Below are 24,125 nucleotides of genomic sequence, written 5' to 3'. Positions count from 1 at the left end.
TTATGAGAAGCCTGCTGAAGAATATGCTTGTTTCATAACTGTTTATTGAAAGGATTGACCAGATTAAGTTGGTAGGACAGATTTGCTGTGTTAATAAAGCTTCTAGATTAATTTCTGAATGCTGTTTCATTAAAACCCTGTCTGTGTTTACATTTCATAACTTTTTTCATAGTGTGTGATGTGTGTCTGTTAAATCTTGTACACTTTCATAAAATATAACTGTCATTGCTTGTTCTTGTACTTAGCTTGACATTTCTTTGGTTATTTTCCCCTCAAAGTAGGCTTTTCATAGGTTTAGTGCAGAGAAAGTAAGAAGACAAGCAACCTATGAGAAAGAGTATGGTTTCTGATTCTATCATTTCATTTCCCGGTTATTTCTACATAAGTTTAAGTATTTTTCACTTAATTGTTTCAAGTGTATTTTCATCCTGAGTTGCATGGTACTGTAAACAGAAGAGATTCAAAATATCTAGTTAGCAAATATATAGTCCACCGTTTTTCCCTTGTGAGCCTCAGTTGATATCCTCTGACATTTGAACTTTAAGTTTGGTAGCTATTTCTAGGCCTTATATATTTTTTAATTCAATAGGATATGTAACTTCATTTACTTGATACTAAAACTTTCCAAACAAAAAGGTTATGTTTCTATTATAATGTCTTCAGTTCCTCATTAGAATAACAAAATGTTCCTAGTGTACTTTCTGGCACTTAGTAGGTTCTCAATAAGTTGTTGAATACAGGAAAAATAATATGTAGAAAAAAACTGAGACGAGAAATTATGAAACATGTAGAATGGAGTTTCATGTTTGAGCTCTAAAAACAAATTAAATGTTATGAACAGTCTCACAAAACCAGTGACCATGTGTACTGATCGTTAGGCTTCAAATTTAGTGCTCTTTGCACTAGGCTACCGCTGTCTGAAATTTTTACATATTCTTTCCAGGGTTTTGCCCATTTATTGAACCTCAGATTAATGATTTAACTATCGTCTCTTAAAGTACCCACCAAAAAGAGAACCCAAAGCACCTTCTATACGTGTTTCTTCAGAGATACAAACTTGAACAGTAATTTTTAAAGTTTCTATATTTGCTTGGAATGGGAGACTCTAGTAGGATATTTAAGTGTAACAAGCTTATGCTAAAAATTACTGTTCATTAAGATGGTAGAAACAGTATTGGTTGTTGAATACTTTGAAATATATTTTGCATGTATGCAGTGAATTCTCAAAGTGCACAAAAGTTGAAGAGGTTATAATAGAATTGACTACATCTTGAAAAATAAATATGTCCAGAAATATTTTAGTTTTAACCTCTTAATGACATTTTTGTATTCTGATTTTCTGTATAAGCAATTTAGACTATGTTATTACTTGAAAATGTTATTTGACTCAAGTTGTGACAAGCCTAATATGACTATATGGTGACAAAAGGTAATGATAATAGGATGTTATGGTGTTAGAACGGTAAGATCATACTGTAATATTGTGATTATTGCCTAAATATATTATGTGGTTACTGTGTAACAAGTAAATATTATAGCTTCCATGTAGTACGGTGACGTTTTACTACTGCCACCATGACGTCATTGTAATTTTAAACATAGATGCAAAATATATTTGAAAGGCATCATACATGCTAATTGTTAGTCATTTGATGATACACTGATAATTCCATTACTTATTCCAAAGCGTTTCATGAATTTGAAAATTTTCAATATCTGCATCTTTCAAATGACCTAATATATGTTTTTGTTCTGACAACCTAATTGTATTATGAGATATTGATATACATTTCCCAAGTTAGCTACATTAAAATTTTTTAAATTCTCAGATTATCTAACCCATGTTCTCAACCTTGCCCTTCTGGGTATTTATATTTATATTGTTATTTGAGGACACTGTATGTAAATAACACTTATATTTTGGAAAAGGAAAGATAGATATTCCATCGATTGAAGAGGTACTCCATTTCTCTTCCAGGGGTTTCCAAAGAAAGATTATAGCAGCTAAAGGATTCTGGCAGAATTGCCCCCTGCCCCCCCGCCCTGCCCCGCCCACCCAACCCCGTTCCCTGTAAAGTATACTCCATGTTAGAACCATATATCTAACCTGGAAGAATTAACCACAACTTCATCCTCCAGAAAAATGCTTAAAGGAAGGGTAACTGCAGATTTGACCTCTGTGCTGTTAAATTTTGATAGTGAAGGGAATGTCAGATAGGGATTTGAGGTAAATAATAGTCTAGGAAGAGTAATCTGAAAGAAGCTTAATGGTAGCAGCCATTTTTTAACATTGATGTCAAAAAGTAAACACTAGTGGGCTTATTTCCTTTATTATGTTAATGTGTAGCATGGGATAATATACATTGAGCTTGGACTACATATTTAACACAATCTTGGTTATGATATTTTACCAACCAATATAATTAGCTGTATATTTAAGAAAAATGTATTTTTTATTGCTATGTAAAATTATTTCATGTGACTTAATCTATAGAACTATTCACAGTTCCTAGCTTTATTTTGATTCTCATGTTTGTCCAGCCAGTAATTGTGTCATAATGAAGAGCAGTCACTATGTTTTATAATGCTTGGGGAAGAAAAAGTAGAGTTGTTATCAAAATAACTGCAATTAAATTTGAGATCCAGCATTAATTAAGTAGTTAAGGCTATTACTGTGAACCAAGGAAACAATATGAACTTGTTTTTTACATTGCGTTTTCCCAAAAATACTTTTTTGTAATTTTAAGCAAAATTATTCCTTTATATAGAGCTCTGGAAAGGACTGGCATAAATCACTGTTATCTTTCTTGACTTTCATTTCTTTTCCCTTTTACTTTCTCTAACATTGAAGAAAGGCTTTCATATTCTAGTGTATTAATTTGACCTCATTTACCCAAAATTTATAGCTTAATCAGAGGTTTCTATTGGGGAGAGTGTGGGGATTGAATGTTGTTCCTTTAAAATATTAGTAGTACTAATGCAATTGTCTTACTACTGCATGAATTGAAACAACAACAAAAGCCCTTTCATTGTCTTATGATTTTAAAAATTGTGGAAGATCCTGGCATTTGCAAGATCTTAAATTTTCTAATATTATTTCTTAAGTATTAAATATCTTTTCTGGTTTTAAGAAAAAAATGCCTATTTTTAAAAGATGTGAAATCTTGATGAAATTAATTCTCTAAAATATCAAGCTTGCTGAGTATCTTTAACCTTTCAAACCTTTATTTTGATTCTCATGTTTGCCCAGCCAATAATTGTGTCATAATTATTGAAGAGCAGTCATGATTCTTTAACCTTTCAACCTCTTGTATTCTTTTGTGTACATAAAGTACTCTTTTATTTTTAGTAAGATGGAAATAAGTATACATCTTAAAGACGTCTAGAAGTAAAACCAGGAGTTTATTTGCTGGCCAGATGTGGTAGTTCACACTTATAATCCCAGCACTTTGGGAAGCCAAGATGGGTGGTTTGCTTGAGCCTGGGAGTTTGAGACAAGCCTGGGCAACATAGAGAGACCCTGGCTCTTCAGAAAATACAAAAATCACCCAAGCTTGGTGGTGCACTCCTGTAGTCCCAGCTACTCAGGAGGCTGATGGGGGAGAATCCCTGAGCCCGGGGAGTTCAAGTCTGCAGTGAGCTGTGATCACACCACTATACTCCAGCCTGGGTGACAGTGAGACCCCATCTCAAAAAAAGAATTTATTTTGCTTAGTGACTTAGAAAGTGTGTTGGTAATTTTTCTAAGTTAGGGTGAAAGGGGAGAGGAAGTAGTAAACAAGGCCCTTTTACTACTTTCTTGCTTGTTTTCATTACAAAAATAAGATGATTGTTTGCTTACCCTATTACTTATCTGTAATACATTGTATTGGGAAAAGATATTTCAATTTTAATTGGTAACTATTAGTGTGAAGTCTATGTTGCTTTTGGAATTAGATAAAATTACTAATGGATTACTAAATTTGAAAGTAAATTAAAAGCCAGCTTTCAAAGAATATGTCAGGATACTCTGTTGTGGTTGGTTGGTTGTTTTAGCTTTTTATTTATTTATTTTTTAGTTGGAGCATGGCTACAAACATTCAAACTTTTAAGTTAAAATACAGCTAGACCTTCCATTTATCAAGTAAGAGACATCAAAATACCTATACAAAGGTATCTTGTGGAAATGTTTTGAGATCATGTCTCACTAAACTCAAGTTTAGAAGAATAGAGAAATTTGCTGCTATATGCATGTGTGTGTGTATATATATATGTATAGGTCCAAATTATTTCTCTTAAAACACGTAGAGTAAAAGCTTGATTTTTAAAAGCTTTAGTTAATAAGTTTAAATTAGTTAATGAGTTACATCTTATTCCCCACAACTATCCTTCACAATGACCAAACTTTACTACAGCCAATCTAAATGTGAATCTAGTGAATTTACATGATAGAACCTTCTTACCTTTTTGTAAAAGAAGTTTGAGAAGATATTTGGTTGATAAAAATGATTTTAATATGTCCCCATTATGTCTTAATGTTCAAATTTTCTAAACATTAGAATTTTAATACACAAAAGATTTTTTAGGTTATGTGGTCACTCATGCCTGTAATCTCAGCACTTTGGGAGGCCAAGGCTGGAGGCTACTTTGAGCCCAGGAGTTCAAAACCAGCCTGGGCAATATAGTGAGACCCCGTCTCTACAAAGAATGAAAGAATTAAAAAAGAAAAAGAATTAGCCAGTCATGGTTACATGTTCCTATAATCCCACCTATTTCAGAGGCTGAGATGGGAGGACCACTTGAGCCTGGGAGGTTGAAGCTGCAGTGAACCATGATCACACCACTGCACTCCAGTCTGAGCAACACGGCGACACCCTGTCCCCACCCCCCACAAAAAAAAAGGAATTACCAAAATGGTAAAGGTAACTCTTTCTGAGTACCTTTCTGGGCCAGACACCTCTACTTGGTAATCACTTCATGTAATTGGAAAACTGTTATGTGATCTGTTCTCATTGTCCCATAGTGAATGTTAAAAAATCTTTACTTCTGGCTGGGCGCAGTGGCTCATGCCTGTAATCCCAGCACTTTGGGAGGCCGAGGCGAGCAGATCACGAGGTCAGGAGATCGAGACCATCCTGGCTAACACGGTGAAACCCCGTCTCTACTAAAAATACAAAAAAAATTGCCGGATATGGTGGCAGGTGCCTGTAGTCCCAGTTACTTGGGAGGCTGAGGCAGGACAATAGCATGAACCCGGGAGGCGGAGCTTGCAGTGAGCTGAGATTGCACCACTGCACTCCAGCCTGGAGGACATAGCAAGACTTCGTCTCAAAAAATAAAAAATCTTTGCTTCTCTGTCTGTCCCAGTGGAGGCCTTATATAAATTCCTTATTTGAGGAGACGTAAATGTAACTCAGGAGGTTAGATAAGAAACCTAAATCCTCCCTATAGGAAATAGGTTAAAGTAAGAAACTTTTTAATAGTGCCTGCTCCAGCTTAGACACCATAATGTCTCTTGTATGCTTGTATCAATTCATCTCCTTATATGTACAGAAAAAGGCTATTGGGTAATTAAATGTTTATTTTTGCATTTAAGGGATAGTAGGAAAGTAAGGAAGTGTGATATAAGATGTTCAAATGAATTAAAACATTACTGTGGCACTATGAAATTAAACATTTAGCCTAATCTTATCCCAAAGCAAACCCTTTGTTCTGATCCGTTTGTTTGTTTGAGACTGGGTCTCACATTGTTACCCTGGCTGGAGTGCAGTGGCGCGAACACTGCTCACTGCAGCCATAACTTCCCATGCTCAATTGATCCTCCTGCCACAGCCCCCCAAGTAGCTGGGACTACAGGTGGCAGCATGCCTTGTAATTTTTGTATTTTTTTGTAGAGATGGAGTTTTGCCATGTTGTCCAGGCTTGTCTCAAACTCTTGAGCTAAAGTGATCTGCTCACCTTGGCCTCCCAAAGTGCTGGGATTATAGCCGTGAGCCACTGCACCCAGACCTGATCGTTTTTGATGGCTATCATGACATACATTTCAGCTTATGTTTATCTTTTCATCTGAAGATGAAAGTTATCCTGTGTAGTCTGATACGACTTTAAATGCTATATGAAGGAACCTGTCTAAATGTGAACTTAAAATATAAAGTCTTGTAAATATATAAACTTAAACATTAAAACATTTAAATATACTAGGTTTTTTCATTATTTCCTTCCCTAAGAGTTTGGAATGTTCTACATATTGTCATGAAATTGATGTTTAGCCTCACTGTAAATCGCTTAGCGTAAGTCTCATGTTGCATATTATTCTAGGTGCATGTATGTTACCAGATTTCAAACTGTTTAACACATAATAGTTGTGCTTTTTTGCAAGGCAAAAAATAAACACTATCAAAGGAACTTTTTTTTTTTTTTTTTTTTGAGACACAGTCTTGCTCTGTGGCCCAGGTTGGAGTGCAGTGGCATGATCTCAGCTCACTGCAACCTATGACTCCTGGGTTCAAGCGATTCTTCTGCCTCAGCTCCACTGAATAGCTGGGATTACAGGAGTGGGCCACCACATCTGGCTAACAGGGTTTCACCCTGTTGGCCAGGATGGTCTCGAACTCCTGAGCTTATGTGATCTGCCTGCCTCGGCCTTCCAAAGTGCTGGGATTGCAGGTGTGAGTCACCGTGCCCAGCCTATCAAAGGAACTTTTGTTACTAAGTTTTTCTGTATGACAAATGTGACTACAAAACTTTTTTGTGGAAAGTTCTTTATTAGTGTTCTAAATGTTTCTTTCATATTTGTATACAAAAAACAAACAATTAACATTGACTCCAGTTGTCCAACAACTTTGAGTATTTTTTTTTTTTTTAACGGAGTCTCACTCTGTCACCTAGGCTGGAGTGCGGTGGCGCAATCTCAGCTCACTGCAACCTCCCCCTCCTGGGTTCAAGCAATTCTCCTGCCCCAGCCTCCCAAGTAGCTGGGACTACAGGCGCCAGCCACCACGCCCAGCTAATTTTTTTTGTATTTTTAGTAGAGACTGGATTTCACTATGTTGGCCAGGCTGGTCTTGAACTCCTGACCTCACGATCCACCCGTCTTGGCCTCCCAAAGTGCTGGGATTACAGTCGTGAGTCATCGCACCCGGCCCAACTTTGAGTATTTTTAAAATTATACTTTAAATACATTTCTATTCTTTGATATTCATTTTTTAAAATTTTGAGTGAATTTGTGTTTGAGACATTAATCAAAATGGTAATAGTTTTGCAAATGGAGTGAAGAGCAAAGTATTAGTACTCAAATGTCTTAGTGTAGTTCTAATTTCTTTAATTTTTTTTTTTTTTTGAGATGGAGTTTCGCTCTTGTTGCCCAGGCTGGAGTGCAATGGTGCAATCTCGGCTCAGTGCAACCTCCACCTTCCTGGTTCAAGCGATTCTCCTGCCTCAGCCTCCTGCGTAGCTGGGATTACAGGCGTGCGCCACCACGCCCATCTACTTTTGTATTTTTAGTAGAGCTGGGGTTTCTCCATGTTGGTCAGGCTGGTCTCGAACTCCCGACTTCAGGTGATCTGCCCGCCTCAGCCTCCCAAAGTGCTGGGATTACAGGCATGTGCAACTGCACCTAGCCCTAAAATTAATTTTTAAATTGATTTTTAATGATTCACCATTTGAATTATATATTTCATATATTTCATGATTATATTACCATAATTCAGATTTTTTTTTTTTTCTGAAACAGAGTCTCGCTCTGTTGGCCAGGCTGGAGTGCAGTGGTGCAATCTCAACTCAGGGCAACTTTGCCTTTCAGGTTCAAAAAATTCTTGTGTCTCAGGCTGGGCACGGTGGCTCACACCTGTAATCTCACCACTTTGGGAAGTCCAGGCAGGTGAATCACGAGGTCAGGAGTTCGAGACCAGCCTGGCCAACATAGTGAAACCCTGTCTCTACTAAAAGTACAAAAAATTATCTGGGTGTAGTGGTGGGCGCCTGTAATCCCAGCTACTCGGGAGGCTGAGGCAGGAGAATCACTTGAACCCGGGAGGCGGAGGTTGCAGTGAGCCAAGATTGTGCCAATGCACTCCAGCCTGGGTGACAGAGTGAGACTCTGTCTCAAAAAAAAAAAAAAAATTTCCCGTTTCTCAGCCTCCTGAGTAGCAGGGATTACAGGCATGCACCACCACATGCAGCTTATTTTTTTGTATTTTTAGTAGAGACAGGGTTTCACCATGTTGTCCAGGCTGGTTTTGAACTCCTGACCTCAAGTGATCCGCCCACTTCAGCCTTCCAAAGTGCTAAGATTACAGGCCTGAGCCACTGTGCCTGGCCTAATTCAGATATTTAAAAGAACACTAGTCTAGTAATACTGAAAATGTATTTTGTGATGATGTTCTTTTTTTGTTTGAAATGGCAAATACATTCCTTTTAAATTGTAAATATATTTAGAGCATGTCCAGACTTTGTGTATATTATTCATAATAAAAAAGAATTAACTTTAATTATCAGGTCTTTACTTAAAGTCTTACTTAATTTGAAGATAAATATTAATGTGGAATTTCTATAATAATCTTTGTTGTACTTCTGTAGTGGTTAAGTTACTGTGCACATTTAACTCTTGAGTATTGAGTTAATTTATTAACAAGTGCTAAATATAACATTATTGGAGTCCTTAACCACAGTTATGTTGAATGCTGTGTGGTTCTATCATAGAAGAAAGGAGGATAGTACAGTATGTTATGGAAGTAATTGTAGGTGGGGCGTGGTGGCTCACGCCTGTAATCCCAGCACTTTGGGAGCCCGAGGCAGGTGGATCACGTGAGGTCAGGAGTTCGACACCAGCCTGACCAACATAGTAAAACTCCATCTCTACTAAAAATACAAAAATTAGCCAGGCGTGGTAGTGGGCACCTGTAATCCCAGCTACTCAGGAGTCTGAGGCAGGAGAATCGCTTGAACCCAGGATGGGGAGGTTGCAGTGAGCTGAGAGGAGATTGTACCACTGCACTCCAGCATGATCGACAGAGCGAGACTCCATCCCCAAAAAAAAAAAGAAAAGTAATGTGTAGTGTGTAATTACATATAATACGTAATTATTTCATAATAGCACCTTGAGCAAAGTATTGCAAAAGTAATTAAAATGTTGTTCACAACTACTCTTTTAAAGTTATTGAAGTGCCTTTCCTTCATAAAGCCTAACTTTTATGCTAAAGGTAATGGAAAAGGTAAATTAATTTTCTTCTGGTTTTGTTTCATTTCCAGGTGGAGGTTTAGCCGTTGGAACAGTTCTTCTAATTGGTTAGTACAAAATACATGCTTTGCTCTCCTCTATCATTGTTTTCTGTTGTGCATAATCATTTTATCCAATTCTCATTCCAAAATTATTTAAATCACTAACACAACAGAAGTTAAGATAAATTAGAGAGGAATTGACTTAAGTTCTATTTTAAATTCTAATGTTGATCTGAACTTGAAATAAATTAGGCAAATATATCTGAACATGTAGCTCTTATAACTTAAAAATGTTCATAGTGCATTGTGCTCCATTTTTTTAAAAAGACTAAAATTAATGTGAATTGATTTTTTTGGAGAATCTGAATATTTAAAGTGGGATTATTACAGGGATCAATTTGGGAAATTGAAATACTAAGTCCATCGTATATATCATATCATTTTATCATTATCTTTTTATTGAAACAAAAGTAACGAAGTAGTAGATCATATTTTAGTTCATCTTTAAAGTGGCAAGAGTCCTAATTTAAGTATATAACCATAATTGCCTTCCTTCTTTTTTAGTATATATAGGTCACAGATTCTTGGAATTGAAATAAACCTTGTCAGTTATATAATCAAAGCAGCCATATTAATATTTAATTCATGTATCTGTAACATATCTATTGTTCCTACTTTTGTAGGAACAATACATTTACATAGTTTTTCACATGACACCCTTAAAATATTTGAAAATACCTATTTTTTCATCTCAAATATTCTCCAAACTAAATAGACATCATTCTTTAACCTGGTTTTATATGTTAGGGTTTTCACACACCTCACTGTTCTGATTATTCTTTTTATGCACCTTCTAGTCTGGCATTCATTGTCTCTTGAATCATGCCCCGACCTAAATACAATATTCCAAATGTAATATGACCTGAAATCACCATGGTGGGACTATAAAATAAACATGTTAATCTAGACAAAGTTATTAGTACCAGGCAACAAAAAGGTTAGTTTCTATTTATTGACCCCTAAGGTAACAAAAAAAGTAAGTATTTTGGAAGAATTTGCCCCAAGAGTGAGTAAAATACAAAGTGGTGATACTTAAAATTTGGCATATATGTAAGAATTTGTCTAGTAAAGGAAAACGTTATATAGAACATTTTATTCCTCGTCTATGCTGGATAATTGAAGAGTAATAATATTAGTAGTGAGAGCTGCCTTTTATTTAACTCTTACTGTTGGTCATACATTATGCAAAGTGCATTATGTGTTTGTTTGTTAGTTTTTTTTACTTAATACAACAACCTCCGAAGATACTAAATATACTTCATGTTATTTCCCTTTTATACATGAGGAAATGAGGCTCACAAGGATGGGGTAGTTTTCCCACTCTTCCATAGTTAATCTGAGAACCAGTACTTGAATTCTGTGTGATTCCAAAACCCATTTTTTTGTAACTGTGCTCTAAAGTTTTCTCACATGTTTTGTTTAATAGCAATAAACAATAAAATAGGAATTACTTCCCTTTTTAGATTATTGCAGTTTCAAGTAGTAAAGTAAAACTCACATTTATGGAGATTTTTTCTTTTAATGAATTTTCAAATTTCTCAACATGAAGGAATCCTTGATAAATTCATGCACAATAAGGATCAAAGTTGCAGCACTGTAAAAATCCTTATTTCACATGATCAGCATTTCTCCATTCCAGTAAAAAAGTTTTGTCTTTAAAATAGAAATCGATATATAGGGAGTGCTAAAAACATCTTCAGGTGTACAGTATTTGTTAGATCGGTTTATATAGTTGTAGCATATTGCTATTAAAAATGTAATATATTAGTTTACTTAAATTATGCCATTTAATCATTCTGGTCCTGTGTTCTCTCAACTCAGCCATTAATTTCCCTGGCTCTTGGCTGCGAAGTATCTGCCAACTTCTTACCAGTCATTTACTTACATAAATACAATATAATCTTCTGGAAATTTACCTAGAGTTTAGTGCCTGAGTATCCAGATAGTAGACAATTTTTAATAAAAGCTAAGTAAAATATGTCTTATGAGATACTTATGTCACCCATGAGTCATTAAAGTACTATTTAAGGACTTTGAAGACAGAATTATTCCTAACATTACATGTAAGAGAGAAAAATAACCTGTGATCAAGAAATTCTAGAAATGATTATCTCAGTTACATTTTTAAGACTGTATCTTATGGTAAATAAAGAATGTCTGAAGGTGTCTATTGAGAAAATTATCTACATGTTTGGTATAAATACATAAAATACAAAACGGTGTGTAAAGAAAATTAGGTTGCTTTTTCGGATCCTCAGCCTCCGTTCCTTGAAATTATAGTGTCCTGGGTATTCCACCCAAATATTTCTATGTAAGTGTTAGACATGGGAGCATTTCACACTTTGCTTTATCTACTTAATACATCTTAGACCTCAATTTATGTACATTTATATAGATGTACTACTTCATTTTTGTTAACAACTGCATAGGGTTTTATTATATAGATGTGCCATAATTATTGTAACAGTTCTTTACTGAAAAATTTAAATTAATTCCATCTTTTTCTATTACTAGCAATGCTATTGTGCATAATCTTGTGTGTAACCTTTGCACACATATGTAAATATTTCTAGAATAAACTGTAAGATATAGACTTGCTTCATTGCAGCATGTTAAATTTTGTAGCTATTATTAGATTGCTCTCCCAAAAGGTTATACTGTCATATGCTTCAGCCAACAATTATATCAGTTTATCCTAATCTCACCCTTGACAACACTTGTATATTATCAAACACTTTAATATTTACCAGTCTAATTAGATTAGATTAGTAGAAGAAGTTCTCCACTTTTTTTTTTTTTTTTTTTTTTAAGAGATGAGTCTTGTTGTGTTTCCCAGGGTGGACTGCAACGGCATGATCGTAGCTCACTGCGGCCTCGAACTCCTGGGCTTAAGTAGTCCTCCCTTCTCAGTCTCCTGAGTAGCTGGGACAGCACTCACACCACCATGCCCTGCTAATTTTTTATTTATTTATTTATTTTTTGGTAGAGATAGGGCCTTGTTATATTGCCCAGGCTGTTCTTAAACTTCAGGACTTAAGCAGTCCTCCTGCCTCTGCCCACAAAGTGCTAGGATGATTGGTGTGAGCCACTGCATCTGGCCCCAGTTCTCTACTTTTCTTCATTCCCAAGTCTAGGTGACTTGTACAGTGAATTAAATCCACTTGAAGATATGGAAGCATAGTTTCAAAATATAAAAATACAAGGATTTTAGTTCAGTGTTTAGGAGCCTATGGTATTACTATATTGCTCATCACTGAAAGACTTTAAATTCCAGAAGTAAGAGAAAATTAAAACATGAAGATTATTTACATTAATAACATTTTACTACAGATTTCCAACTTTTTAACCATTTTCTCGTGACATTGTTTATTCATTTACCAAGGCAGTTTTATGTAGAAGCATACCTGTGCATGAGTGTGGGCTTTCAGAGTACTGTATTTACAGCTTCAGTAGCAATTTAACTATGGAAACTAGAGCTAATGAGCACTGCCAGAAAAACCTAAAATAAGTCCACTCTAGACCTTCTGAATATAGCAAAATAAATACGTGTGAACAGATGAAAGGAAATTCTCTGAGGAATAAATTGAAGAACTAAGGGACCCCACTGTGTACTTTAAAAATTTAAGATGGTTGTCAATTAATAAAATCAAAAATAGATTTTAAAATTTGATTTTAAAATCAAAGATAAAATTTGATTTTAAAATCAAGGATAAAATTTGATTTTAAAATCAAAGATTTTTCTTAAAATGATTAATGCTTAAGTACTGGAATAGGCTTTGAGATGTTTTATCTATATTACTTTCTGACAGTCTGTTACATTGGTAAATTATAAACGCCTTAAAAGTTTCAAAAGCTAATTGATAGCATAAATATTTAGAGTTTACACAGTCTCTTTAAATAAAGGATCTTTATTTGCAAAGATACTGAGCATCAAAAAGGTTTAATAGAAGTTGTCACCTATTAAAATAATAGGTGACATTTATCAATGTATTATTTTTCAAATAATCTTTTACATTAATTATGTAATTTTAGTTCTAGACATGAGAGATAATTGATACACTTTTGGACAATTAAACCTATTATCAGTGTACTTTTGTATTACTTTTTTCTGTGTAACAATATTAACACAAATTTTACAGTTTATAAACAACACAGATTTATTTATCTCATAGTTTCTGTAGGTCAGGAATCTAGGCACACTCCCACAGAGTCCTCAGCAAGCCTACAATATAGGTGTCAGCTAGGGCTGAGTTCTCATCTGAAGGCTTGACAAGGGAACTATCTGCTTTCAAGCTCGTGGTTGTTCACAACATTCAGCTCCTTGCTGATTGGCAGCCAGAAGCTGCCCTCTCCATAGGGCATCTCACAAGATGGTGTCTTATTCCTTCAAAACCAAGAAGAGAGAATGTCCCTCAGCAAAATGTTATAGGTTTTTGTAACAGAAATGACATCCCATCACCTTTGCCATAATCTCTTGGTTAGAAGCAAGTTCCACATTCTGCTGCAATCAAGGGGAAGAGATACACAAAGGCATGAATACCAGGAGACGGGAATCATAGGGACCACCTTAGAATGTGTTCACCACACTTTTCATAATTTTAAATCATATTATTTCCTGTAATAGCAAAAACTAAGCACTCTTAATAGTCCTCACAGAATATTATAGTATTTCTTGTCAGTCATCTTCAACCTTTCTGAATTTGCTGAGCTATATTATTCTTCTACATCATGCAATAAATTCTGAGCTAACCAGCCTGGGCAACATGGCAAAACCCTGTTTCTACAAAAAAATACAAAAATTAACTGGATGTGGTGGCATGTACCTGTAGTCCCAGCTACTCAGGAGGCCGAGGTGGGAGGAGTGATTGAGCAAGGGAGGTTAAAGCTGCAGTGATCATGCCACTGGACTCCAGCCTGGGTGATAGAGCAAAACCCTGTCTCAAAAAGAAAATAAAAATTCTGAGCTTTTTTCTGTGCAGGAATTGGCCTGCTAGCTCGTCACCTATTTTTGTAAATAAAATTTTATTAGAATACAGCCGTGCTTATTCATGTGCACATTGTCTACAGCTTCTTTTGTGCCACAAGTACAGTGTTGATTAGTTGTAACAGAAACTGTATGAATCACAAGGCCTAAAATACTTGCTTTCTGATTCCTTAAGAAAAATTTTGCCAATTGCTGTTTTGTGTTACTATATTTTATATTCTACTAAACTTACTTTAGAGTAGTAGAACTTTGTAAAAGGACTGAAATAGGACAACTGATAATCAGTGCAGTCCTTTAGTAGAACCACCTGATCTTTGGTCCTGAAGCATTTAAGCTCTTACAATGTGTTCAGCACTCTTAGGCAAGATAAATCTCTGGATATTGGTTGCATATGGAATAACCATGAACAGTACATATATAACATGCCGATATAAGAAGTATGAACAAGACTTAAATTGAATCAAAGTATGGGTAGAAAGGAGTGATGAAGAAAAAAAATTGCTCGTATGGAAAACAATCAGTACACAATAGAGGATATCAACAGAGCATACTTATATAATAACTAGGTCCGTCTAAAGTAGAGAGAGTACATATTTAGGACTAGTGAGAAGGTAAGTTTGGCCTTCTTCCCCTGGATCTCTTGCTTCAACTACCTACTTGTAGAATTCACACTGTAAGGCTTAAGGACCCTTATACCAGTCCCCAGAACAATAGTGTGTAAAGACTAGGCTGTATACCTGTTATCCACTCCTAGGATTTTTGCTTGTTTAACTTTATGGCCAGCCAAATCTATCATGCTTTTACCTCCTCGTTATCTTTGGTCATTATCTAAAACCAAATTAAGACCAAATCTAATTAAGCTGTTCCAATGGTCTGGTCTTTTATCTCTATAATACTCCATATTTTTCTCTTTAAACTCAGTTTCCTATTTCCTTCTCTTCCAGACCTTTCCAGTTTGCCCTCTATAACACCTATTTCATGTAAAATAAGCTCTGATACCCTAAAATCTTATCCTTAAATATTTTTTTGAAACATTTAACATTTATTGAGGATGTACTGTGTGCTGGGCATCATGCTAAGCCGTTGACATGTATTGTGTCACATAATTTCACAACAATGAGAGGAAGTGTCTTTATTTTATAGGTAATGAAATTGAAGCTTTGAGAGAAGCTAAGTAACTTGCCCAAGATCACATATATGGTAGCTGAGATTCACAATCAAATTTCTCCTTTTATACTAAAACATGATAACTTATCTTAAAAATCCCTTCTGGGGCTGTTCCACCTTTTATATCATCTCATTACTGCAATATATTGACTTCTTAGTTATTTTTATTATTTATTGGAGACTATCCTGATCTCTAACGTCAAGTAGGCTTTCAACACTGGCCAGAAAACTTTTGTATAAATCTAGTCACCTCTTTTTTATTTTCAGTAATCTCAGTGCCCTTTTAAACCTTCGAACATCTAACATAGTCTTCAAACATCTAACATAGTACACTGCTATGAAGACATCAAACAAGATGTCTTCAAACATCTAACATAGTATACTACTTTATCCTAATCCTCCGGAATAACTTACAGTTATGTCACGCAGAAAAAAAAAATACAGTTTTATCAGAGGAGAATTTGCCCAAGTTCCTAAAATCAATCCTCAAAACTTACCTCTATTCACAAATGCAAAAATATACTGTGCCTTCTCCTATTTGAGAATCATCTTTCATCTGTACTTTAAATTTCATCTCATTCTAACTTTCCAAGGACCTAGCAATATCAATTTCCCTTCTCTCCTTATCTTTAATCTCTTCCACTATATTAGTTCTTTTCAATGTGTACTTTAACCATACTCAAATCTATTTTTAAGCTTTATTTAAAAACAAGGGGAAAAAAATCTTCCCTCTTAACCATACCCCTTTCTCCACTATTGCTTTTTCTCTTCCCTTTCATAGCCAAGCCTTTTGTATAGTCTGTACTTACATATTTTGTAATATTTCAGTCATTCATCAATCTACCTCAAATACTACCATTTCACTGAAACCACCTTAATGACTTTCTCACTGCTAAACCTAGAGGATACTTCTCAGCCCTCTTCCTTTTTAATGTCTGTTGCACTTGATGTTGTTAATCACTCTTTTCTTGAGGTACTCCCTTCCTTTCTTCTTTTGTAACATTCTGTTCTGATTTTCCCTCTCATTCTGCTTATGTTTTTAAAGATTCCTTTGGCTTTATTTCAAATGATGGTATCTTATTCCCTCTTCTAATGCTACATATTCTCCTGAAAGGTCTCAGTCCCTGCCATAACTAGAATGACCAGGGAATAAAAATAATCAGTAATCTCCAGACATCGCTACATATATAGGATACATAAAGAAATGCAGGGAGCATATTTAACCCCCTATTCAACATTTCCTCCTGAATATCTTACAGACATCTCAAAATCAATGTGTTTGAAGCTTTCCCTACCTCCAAATTCTGCTCCATTCTTCAATATCTGTTTCTCTTCCTGTGGACTCTGGATTATTGAATCTAACAGGTGACACATGCCAGAGACCTGAGTGATATGCTTGTCTCTCATACATCCAGAAAACATTAAATCCTAATGACTTTTATCCTTTAAATATTGTGTTAATTATGTCTGTTCTTCATCTTTACTGCCACTACCCCAATTCAGGCCATAATCAATAACCCCATTGAAACTAGTATAACAGGTATTTCCCTTGCCTCAGTTCATTATCATAATGTTGCCAGAATGCACTTTGTAATGTGAGAAGCTAATCATAGTATATCTTGGCTTAAGACCTTTCTGTGCTCCTTGTTGATCTTAACATAAGATCTAAGCTCCTTATCTTCTGACTATAAGGCCTTTAACAATCTGCCACTGCTGATTCACTTTAGCCTTATCTCTTCTCATCCTCTCACTGTTCTTCCTCATACTTTGTGTTTATCATTCTGAGCTTTTAATTCCATTCTCTCCTCTCTCTAGACCTTTGCTTATGTTCTTTCTTGCTGCCTTTTATTTTCCTCTTAATTGTTTTTGAGGTCTCCACTTAGACATCTCTTCCAGAAAGTTTTCCTTAACTACTGCTTTCCTTCCCTTTACCTACACTCAGTATTCCTTCTGTATACTTCTATAGTAGTCTTTATTTACCTTATCATGGCACTTACTACACATTTTTTTAATCAGGTAATCATGAAATTGCCTGATCGTGATTACTTATTTAATAGACTGTAAGCTCTATAACCATGGGAGCCATGTAGGAGCATAATGAATGAATGAGTGAGTGATTCGAAAGCCTGGGTAAAGGCAATTAAATTATATTGGTAAGAAATAGATAGTCATGGATTGTTTTGAGCAATTAAGAAATATTATGATGGATACACTGCAGAAATAAAGTAAAATTTGAAGTAATGGAAACTACTCATTACCCTAATCTAAACATGAGGTGATGTTTGTTACTATACTTTTAAGACTTTTGTCATATATTTGCTATTTTACTTTCCTACTTCTGTATTTCAGTATGTATATTAGATTCTAAATGTTTAACTGGTTATGCTTAGACTGCTCTGATATGAAACACCATTTTTCTACATTTTTCCTCATTTAATAGGTACCTCTTAAGAAAGCCAATTTCTATTTCTGTGCTATATACATGTGTAGGTGATGAAGGAGAGACAGAAAGTAGGATGATTCCCAGATTTTTATCCTGAGAAAGTTTAGAATTAGTACCATTAAGTGAAGTTAGAAAAGGAAAAGAATGAGCAAATATTGAGGTGAGGTAAAGAATTCAGTTTAAACATAATGACTTTTAGGTACTAGTGAAAAACCCAAGTCATTCAACCTAATAGAAAGTTGGATTTTCTGGCATGAAATTTAGGCCAGAGAAAAAGATTTAGGATTTTTCAACATTATTTAACTTTTATTCAGTGTGTGTTTTAGTGTTGTCATAGACAAATGGCAGATTGCCCAGGTTTATACTTGAGGATCCAGAATGGAACTTTGGGAGATCTCTTAACTCCCTGAAATTACATGAAAATTTGTGTTTGGCTATGTGTATATATATATATATATATATATATGTATATTTATTTATTTATTTATTTTTGCAGTGAGTCAATATGCCACTGCACTCCAGCCTGCATGACAGAGTGAGACTCCGTCTGAAAAAAACAAAAAAAAGTTATTGTGAGGATTAAATAAACCAATGCATGAGAAGTGCAGTGCAGTGTTTAGTATAGAGTTAGTGCTCAATAATATTAGCTATTTGCTATTTTTTAACCGGATGTTGAGTACCCTAGAATTGGTGAGTTCTCACACACCCACAGTGAGAAAAAGAAGACAAAGTCTTAAGTTTTCCCTTTCCCACAATTGGGGTCAGCCACCTCCTTGCAGGCCCAAAGAACTAGCACAGATACTTCCTCATTTCTCCACCACTGTCACTGCCGTTACCAGGCAATAAAGTCAAGGACTGGAGAAAGGAGTACAACATTTATGGTAAAAAGTGAGGCAAGTGAGGGGATACAACTCCAAGGGCATCAGTCGTAGACATTGAAGTTGCTTGCAAGAAGCAGAACTTGACATTCCTGTTTCCCAGCCATTTCCCTCCTAACCTCTAGAACCTGCAAGCCCATCAAAGTAAATAGTGCAGGATGAGAGTTATTGGGAAAGCCTGCTTTATATCTGCTGGATTTTGTCAACATTCTCAAACATTAAGACTATTTCCTGTTTCTCATATAGGAAAAGGAGGGGGGCCTGCTAGAATAGATGGTGTAAACAAACACAGCTAGAAGAATAATGACAGTAATAGTATTTCCAAAGAGAGACTGAGGATGAATTAGTGGCCCCCGAAAACACTAGATTCTACCTCTTTGAGGGGTTCTTCAGTGACATATAGGGCCAGAATGAAGGAAGGTACCACCCACAAACCACACTTAACATCTACGTGGAAACCACCATAACTTTAGAGGGTATAAGCAGCAGACTTAATACAACAGGTCAGAGTGACGCTAGGAACATCTCTCTACCTGTGCCAGACAGGCAATTACAGAAAGGGATCTCTGCTACTCTTCTTTTTCTCTACTTTCCCAGTATAGGAGCTAGGACTTGAAGAAAAGACTTGTAGGAAGAGGTATCTTAGAACTTCCTTTTCTCACTGCTGCCCCCTCCACTTAACACCGCCCTACTAAGTATTTCAAGCCACAAGCCTTAGTGGAAAATGTTGTCATTGACTATTGACTAAGTTTTTAACTGGACAGTTCCAAGTTTTAATAACTGAAACTAGTGAGAATCATGGAAGCAGCTCCAGATGTCATTAAAAGATGAGAAAAGGAAGATTTGGCTTGCATAGCTGAAAGTAGTGACTATCAAAAAGTACATAAAATCATTTCATACGTATATAACAAAAACTTGAGAGCTCTATATAAACTATTTACATACACAAAGAATGGCTAAAGAAACAGGAGCAAAGTTATAAAAACTGGGAAAAGGTGGGGAGGGAGTGTACAGTAGTTTCATGAAGAAGATTGTCAATGGTAATAGTTGTCATAAATAAATAAGGTAAGGATTTGCAAATATCCAACAAATTAGACAATTATAAAATAATTGGTGTTGGAGAGCAGTCTTGGTGGAGTGATGATACAGCTCATTTGGACTTTTGTATTAAGAAAAAAATGATATTCCTGTGTTTCTATCCACTAGGCTTTGTTCCACCCCTTGGAGCCATAATGTAAAAATGAAATTCAATTTCCATTTTATAGTCCAACAGATATTTGAAGACAGCTATCTTATGTCTCTTGGGTCTCTTTCTTTAAGCTAAATATTTCCATTTCTCATGTCACATACTTTCAGCTCCCTTCACCATCACTGTTTTTGAAGATGCTTTAGTTTGTGTAAGTCCCCAAACTGAATATATTATCATCAGGTTGGTTGACTACTGTGGAATAGAACAGGACAAGCATCTCTCTGAACCTAGAAATTAGACTGTTAATTCAGACCAAAATTACATTTGCTTTTTGGCAGTTCTGTCACATCATTATCATTTTTACTTGCCCAGTGTTATGGGGATTCAGTAAATAGATTAATTAAATGCTTATTGTACAACTTCAAAATTTGTTTCACAAAATTGGTAATTTTCAGCTTGATGAGTTTAGTGTTTTTGCTAATCCCTAAGTAGGTGATCTCCCTATTAGTTTTTCCTGCCTCATATGATTTTTTGAAAAAATAGAAGTGATAACTATTATAGAATATATATGTATATGTGTGTAAAATGGTGTGTTTTCAAACTACAGTAGATGTGGATGATTTATAAGACAAGATCGATTTTTGTTTGTTGTTTTTTCCCCTAATAAATTCTACAAATATTAAGTATATGTATACTATGTGCCGGGCACTAGAGATATAATAATAGGATGCATTCTCTGCCATAATAATCTTTTAGCTTTATGGAGGAATTTCAGGAATGTTTATTAAATACTACTAGGGGTTAAGAGGGTGCTCCAGAGCACACTGATATCTCACCCAGCCTTGAGTAAAGCTTCTCAATAATGGTGCCACCTAATCTTGGTCTGGAAGGAGGTGAGCAAATTAGTTAGCTAGGGTTGTGAAGGAATTTATACAAGGGTCCTTAGGCAAGGAGCAATATGGCTGGTGCCAACAAGTAGTTTGCTATCCCTGGAATTTATGAAATATGGAAGGGGGGATGTATTCAGAAAGAAGGCAACACAACATTTAAAGAGGCTTATATGGCTTGCTTTTTGGGTGTTTTTCTACTGAGAGCAATGAAAAGCCATTTAAGTTTTTGAAACAGGGGAGTGACAAGATTAGATTTGCTCTTTAGAAAAATATACTTTTGAGTAATGTGGAGAATAGATTGGAGGGAGGAGTAAGGTTAGAGATACAGGGACCAATTGGGAGGCTGATGGTGAGAGGTAAGGATAAATTGAACTACATTGTTGTCAGTAAAGACAGAAGGAAGTGGATGGATTTTAAAGATTTAGGAAGTTGAAGCCGTGATTATTTGTGGGGATAAAAAGGAAAGGGAAGAGCTGAGAATGAAAACCATAGTAGCTAACATTTATTGACCACTTAACTATGCACAAGGCACTGATTTAAGTATTTAAATCTTGCCACAGTCTTATGAGATAGGTATAATTTTATTATTCCCATATCATAGTTGAAGAAACCTCAAGCCCAAAGGAAGTGGTTACCAAGTAACTTAACAAATTGGCATGTTACCACCAGAAGATGGGCAGCAAGGAAGAGGAAAAAATACAGTTTCCTGTTTGGACATGTCGTGAAATTCTGTTGGCACATTGAAGTAAAGATAAGATAACATAAAACATGTTTGCTAAGTACTATGTCTAGTTAACAATATGCAAATAAATAGCATGATGTCAATGCCTGGAGCTTAGCACGGAGAAAGCTGAGCTAGAGATAAAGAAAAGATCACTAAGGATAGTATGGGGAGTAAGATAAAAGTCAGAACCCTCACTCATTTAAGAGATAGATAGAAAAAGACAACTGTGACATCTAGTTTGTTTATTATCCTTCATTACTCATAAATCACCCAGTTTTTTTAATTATCTACAAGTACATATCCCTACTTTAAGTAGTACTGATCTGATATAGTTCATTCTCTCAGTTGAGTATTGTAATATGCATCCGTAACTTCATGAATGTTTTAATTCTTCTAATTAAATAGTTTAGGTTTCTTTTTCTCATTACTAAAAAGTTGTTAAACAACAGGCATGTATATTTTATTTTTATTTTTTAATTTTTATGTTCTCAGGGTGTACAAGTACAGATTTCTTTTTCTGTTTTTTGTTTTTTTTTTTTTTTGAAATGGAGTTTTGCTCTTGTTGCCCAGGCTGGAGTGCAATGGCGTGATCTTGGCTCATTGTAACCTCTGCCTTCCAGATTTAAGCAATTCTTCTGCCTCAGCCTCCCAAGTAGCTGGGATTACAGGCGTGCACCACCACGCCTGGCTAATTTTGTATTTTTTAAGTAGAGACAGGGTTTCATCATGTTGGTGGTCAGGCTGGTCTCGAACTCCTGATCTCAGGTGATCCACCCACCTTGGCCTCCCAAAGTGCTGGGATTACAGGCATGAGCCACTGTGCCTGGCCACAAGTACAGATTTCTTACATGCATATATTGCACAGTGGTGAAGTCTGGCTTCTTCATGTTATCACCCAAATGGTGAGCATTGTACCCAATAGGTAGTTTTTCAACCTTCACCCCCTTACCACTCTTCCACCTTTTGTAGTCTCCACTGTCTGTTGTTCCACTCTGTATGTCCATGAAGCCGTTGTCATTTATAAGTAAAAACGTGTGGTATTTGGTTTTCTGTTTCTGAGTTATTTCATTTAGGATAATGGCCTCCAGTTTCATCCGTGTTGCTGCAAAAGACATCTCATTCTTTTTTTTTTTTTTTTGATTTCATTTAATTTTATTTATTTATTTATTTATTATTATTATTATTATTATTATTATTATTATTATTATACTTTAGGTTTTAAGGTACATGTGCGCAATGTGCAGGTTAGTCTCGCTCTTTCGCCCAGGCCGGACTGCAGTGGCGCTATCTCGCCTCACTGCAAGCTCCGCCTGCCGGGTTCACGCCATTCTCCTGCCTCAGCCTGCCGAGTAGCTGGTATTACAGGCGCCCGCCACCGCGCCCGGCTAATTTTTTGTATTTTTAGTAGAGACGGGTTTTCACGGTGTTAGCCAAGATGGTCTCCATCTCCTGACCTCGTGATCCGCCAGCTTCGGCCTCCCAAAGTGCTGGGATTACAGGCGTGAACCACCGCGCCCGGCATCTCATTCGTTTTTATGGCTGAGAATTATTGTTAGGGGTGGCGTATATCGGGGTTACTGGTGGCGAATCCATGCGGGTCTGCAGCAACCTCAATTCTTGCCTCCTCGGAAGAAATAATTCAACTGAGGTGCATAAGGCTGAAAAAGAGACCGAGGCCAGTTTCAGAGCAGGAGTGGAAGTTTATTTAAAAACTTTAAAGCAGGAAAGTACACTTGGAAGAGACTCAAGCGGGCATCTTGGAGGTCAAGTGCAGGGTCTGCCCTTTTGACTTCAGGTTTTCTATTGCTGACATACTTCCTGCATTTTGCGTCCCATTTCCCTTGATTCTTCCCTTGGCGTGAGCTGCTTGCATATGAGGTGGCCTGCTAGCACTTAGGAAGTGAGCATGTGCAGTGTGTTTACTGGAGTTATAGACATGCTAATCTTAGGCGCTCTTCCCTTTTATGGTGGACTGCCCTAGGAAAGTCATATTCCGTCATTTTGCCTTTTAAGCGCATGCTTGAGCCCACTTGCCCAATTCCTGAGATCTTCTTATTGGAAGCTGCCAGTTAACAATTTCAGGTGTTTATCTGTTGGGAAACTGCCGCTCTCTCCCTAGCATTGACTGCGACCAGTTATCATTTTAGAGAGGCAGTGTGACAACTGCTGTAACACCACCTGCTGGTCTCCAGACATTCTTGCTGGGACGGGGAAGCCTCTCCTACCCTGATCCTGTCTGGCTTACTATCTACTGTAACAGTATTCTGTGGTATGTATACTACATTGTCTTTATCCATTCATCTGTTGATGGACACTTGGGTTGATGCCATATCTTTGCTATTGTGAATACTGCTATGATAAACATATGAGTACAGGTATCTTTTTGATATAATTATTTCTTTTCCTTTCAGTGTATACCCAGTAGTAGGATTGCTGGATTGAATGGTAGTTCTATTTTTAGTTCTTTGAAAAATCTCCATACTGTTTTCTATATGGAGAACAGAATAAATTAGTACAAAATAAATTTAGTACAATTTATTTTGTACTAATTTATTCCCACAAACACTGTATAAGCATTCCTCATTTACATTT

At 36.0% G+C, this 24,125-nt stretch overlaps 1 protein-coding gene across 7 annotated transcripts in view; it reads left to right on the top strand.

Moving 5' to 3' along the window:
- The window catches only part of ELP4 (elongator acetyltransferase complex subunit 4), a 279,587-nt gene that overhangs the window by 1,025 nt on the left and 254,437 nt on the right, over positions 1-24,125 (top strand). For all 7 annotated transcript variants that reach the window (XM_002821917.5, XM_063728497.1, XM_054524527.2 and 4 more), the window contains exon 2: positions 9,229-9,264. In XM_002821917.5, coding sequence (XP_002821963.1) covers positions 9,229-9,264 — 36 coding nt within the window. The remainder of the gene's footprint in view (positions 1-9,228; positions 9,265-24,125) is intronic.

Source organism: Pongo abelii, chromosome 9 (genome assembly GCF_028885655.2).
Source record: "Pongo abelii isolate AG06213 chromosome 9, NHGRI_mPonAbe1-v2.0_pri, whole genome shotgun sequence".
Taxonomy (NCBI): domain Eukaryota; kingdom Metazoa; phylum Chordata; class Mammalia; order Primates; family Hominidae; genus Pongo; species Pongo abelii.
The sequence above is the reverse complement of the archived record's forward strand: the minus strand, read 5'-3'. Positions and strand labels throughout refer to the sequence as shown.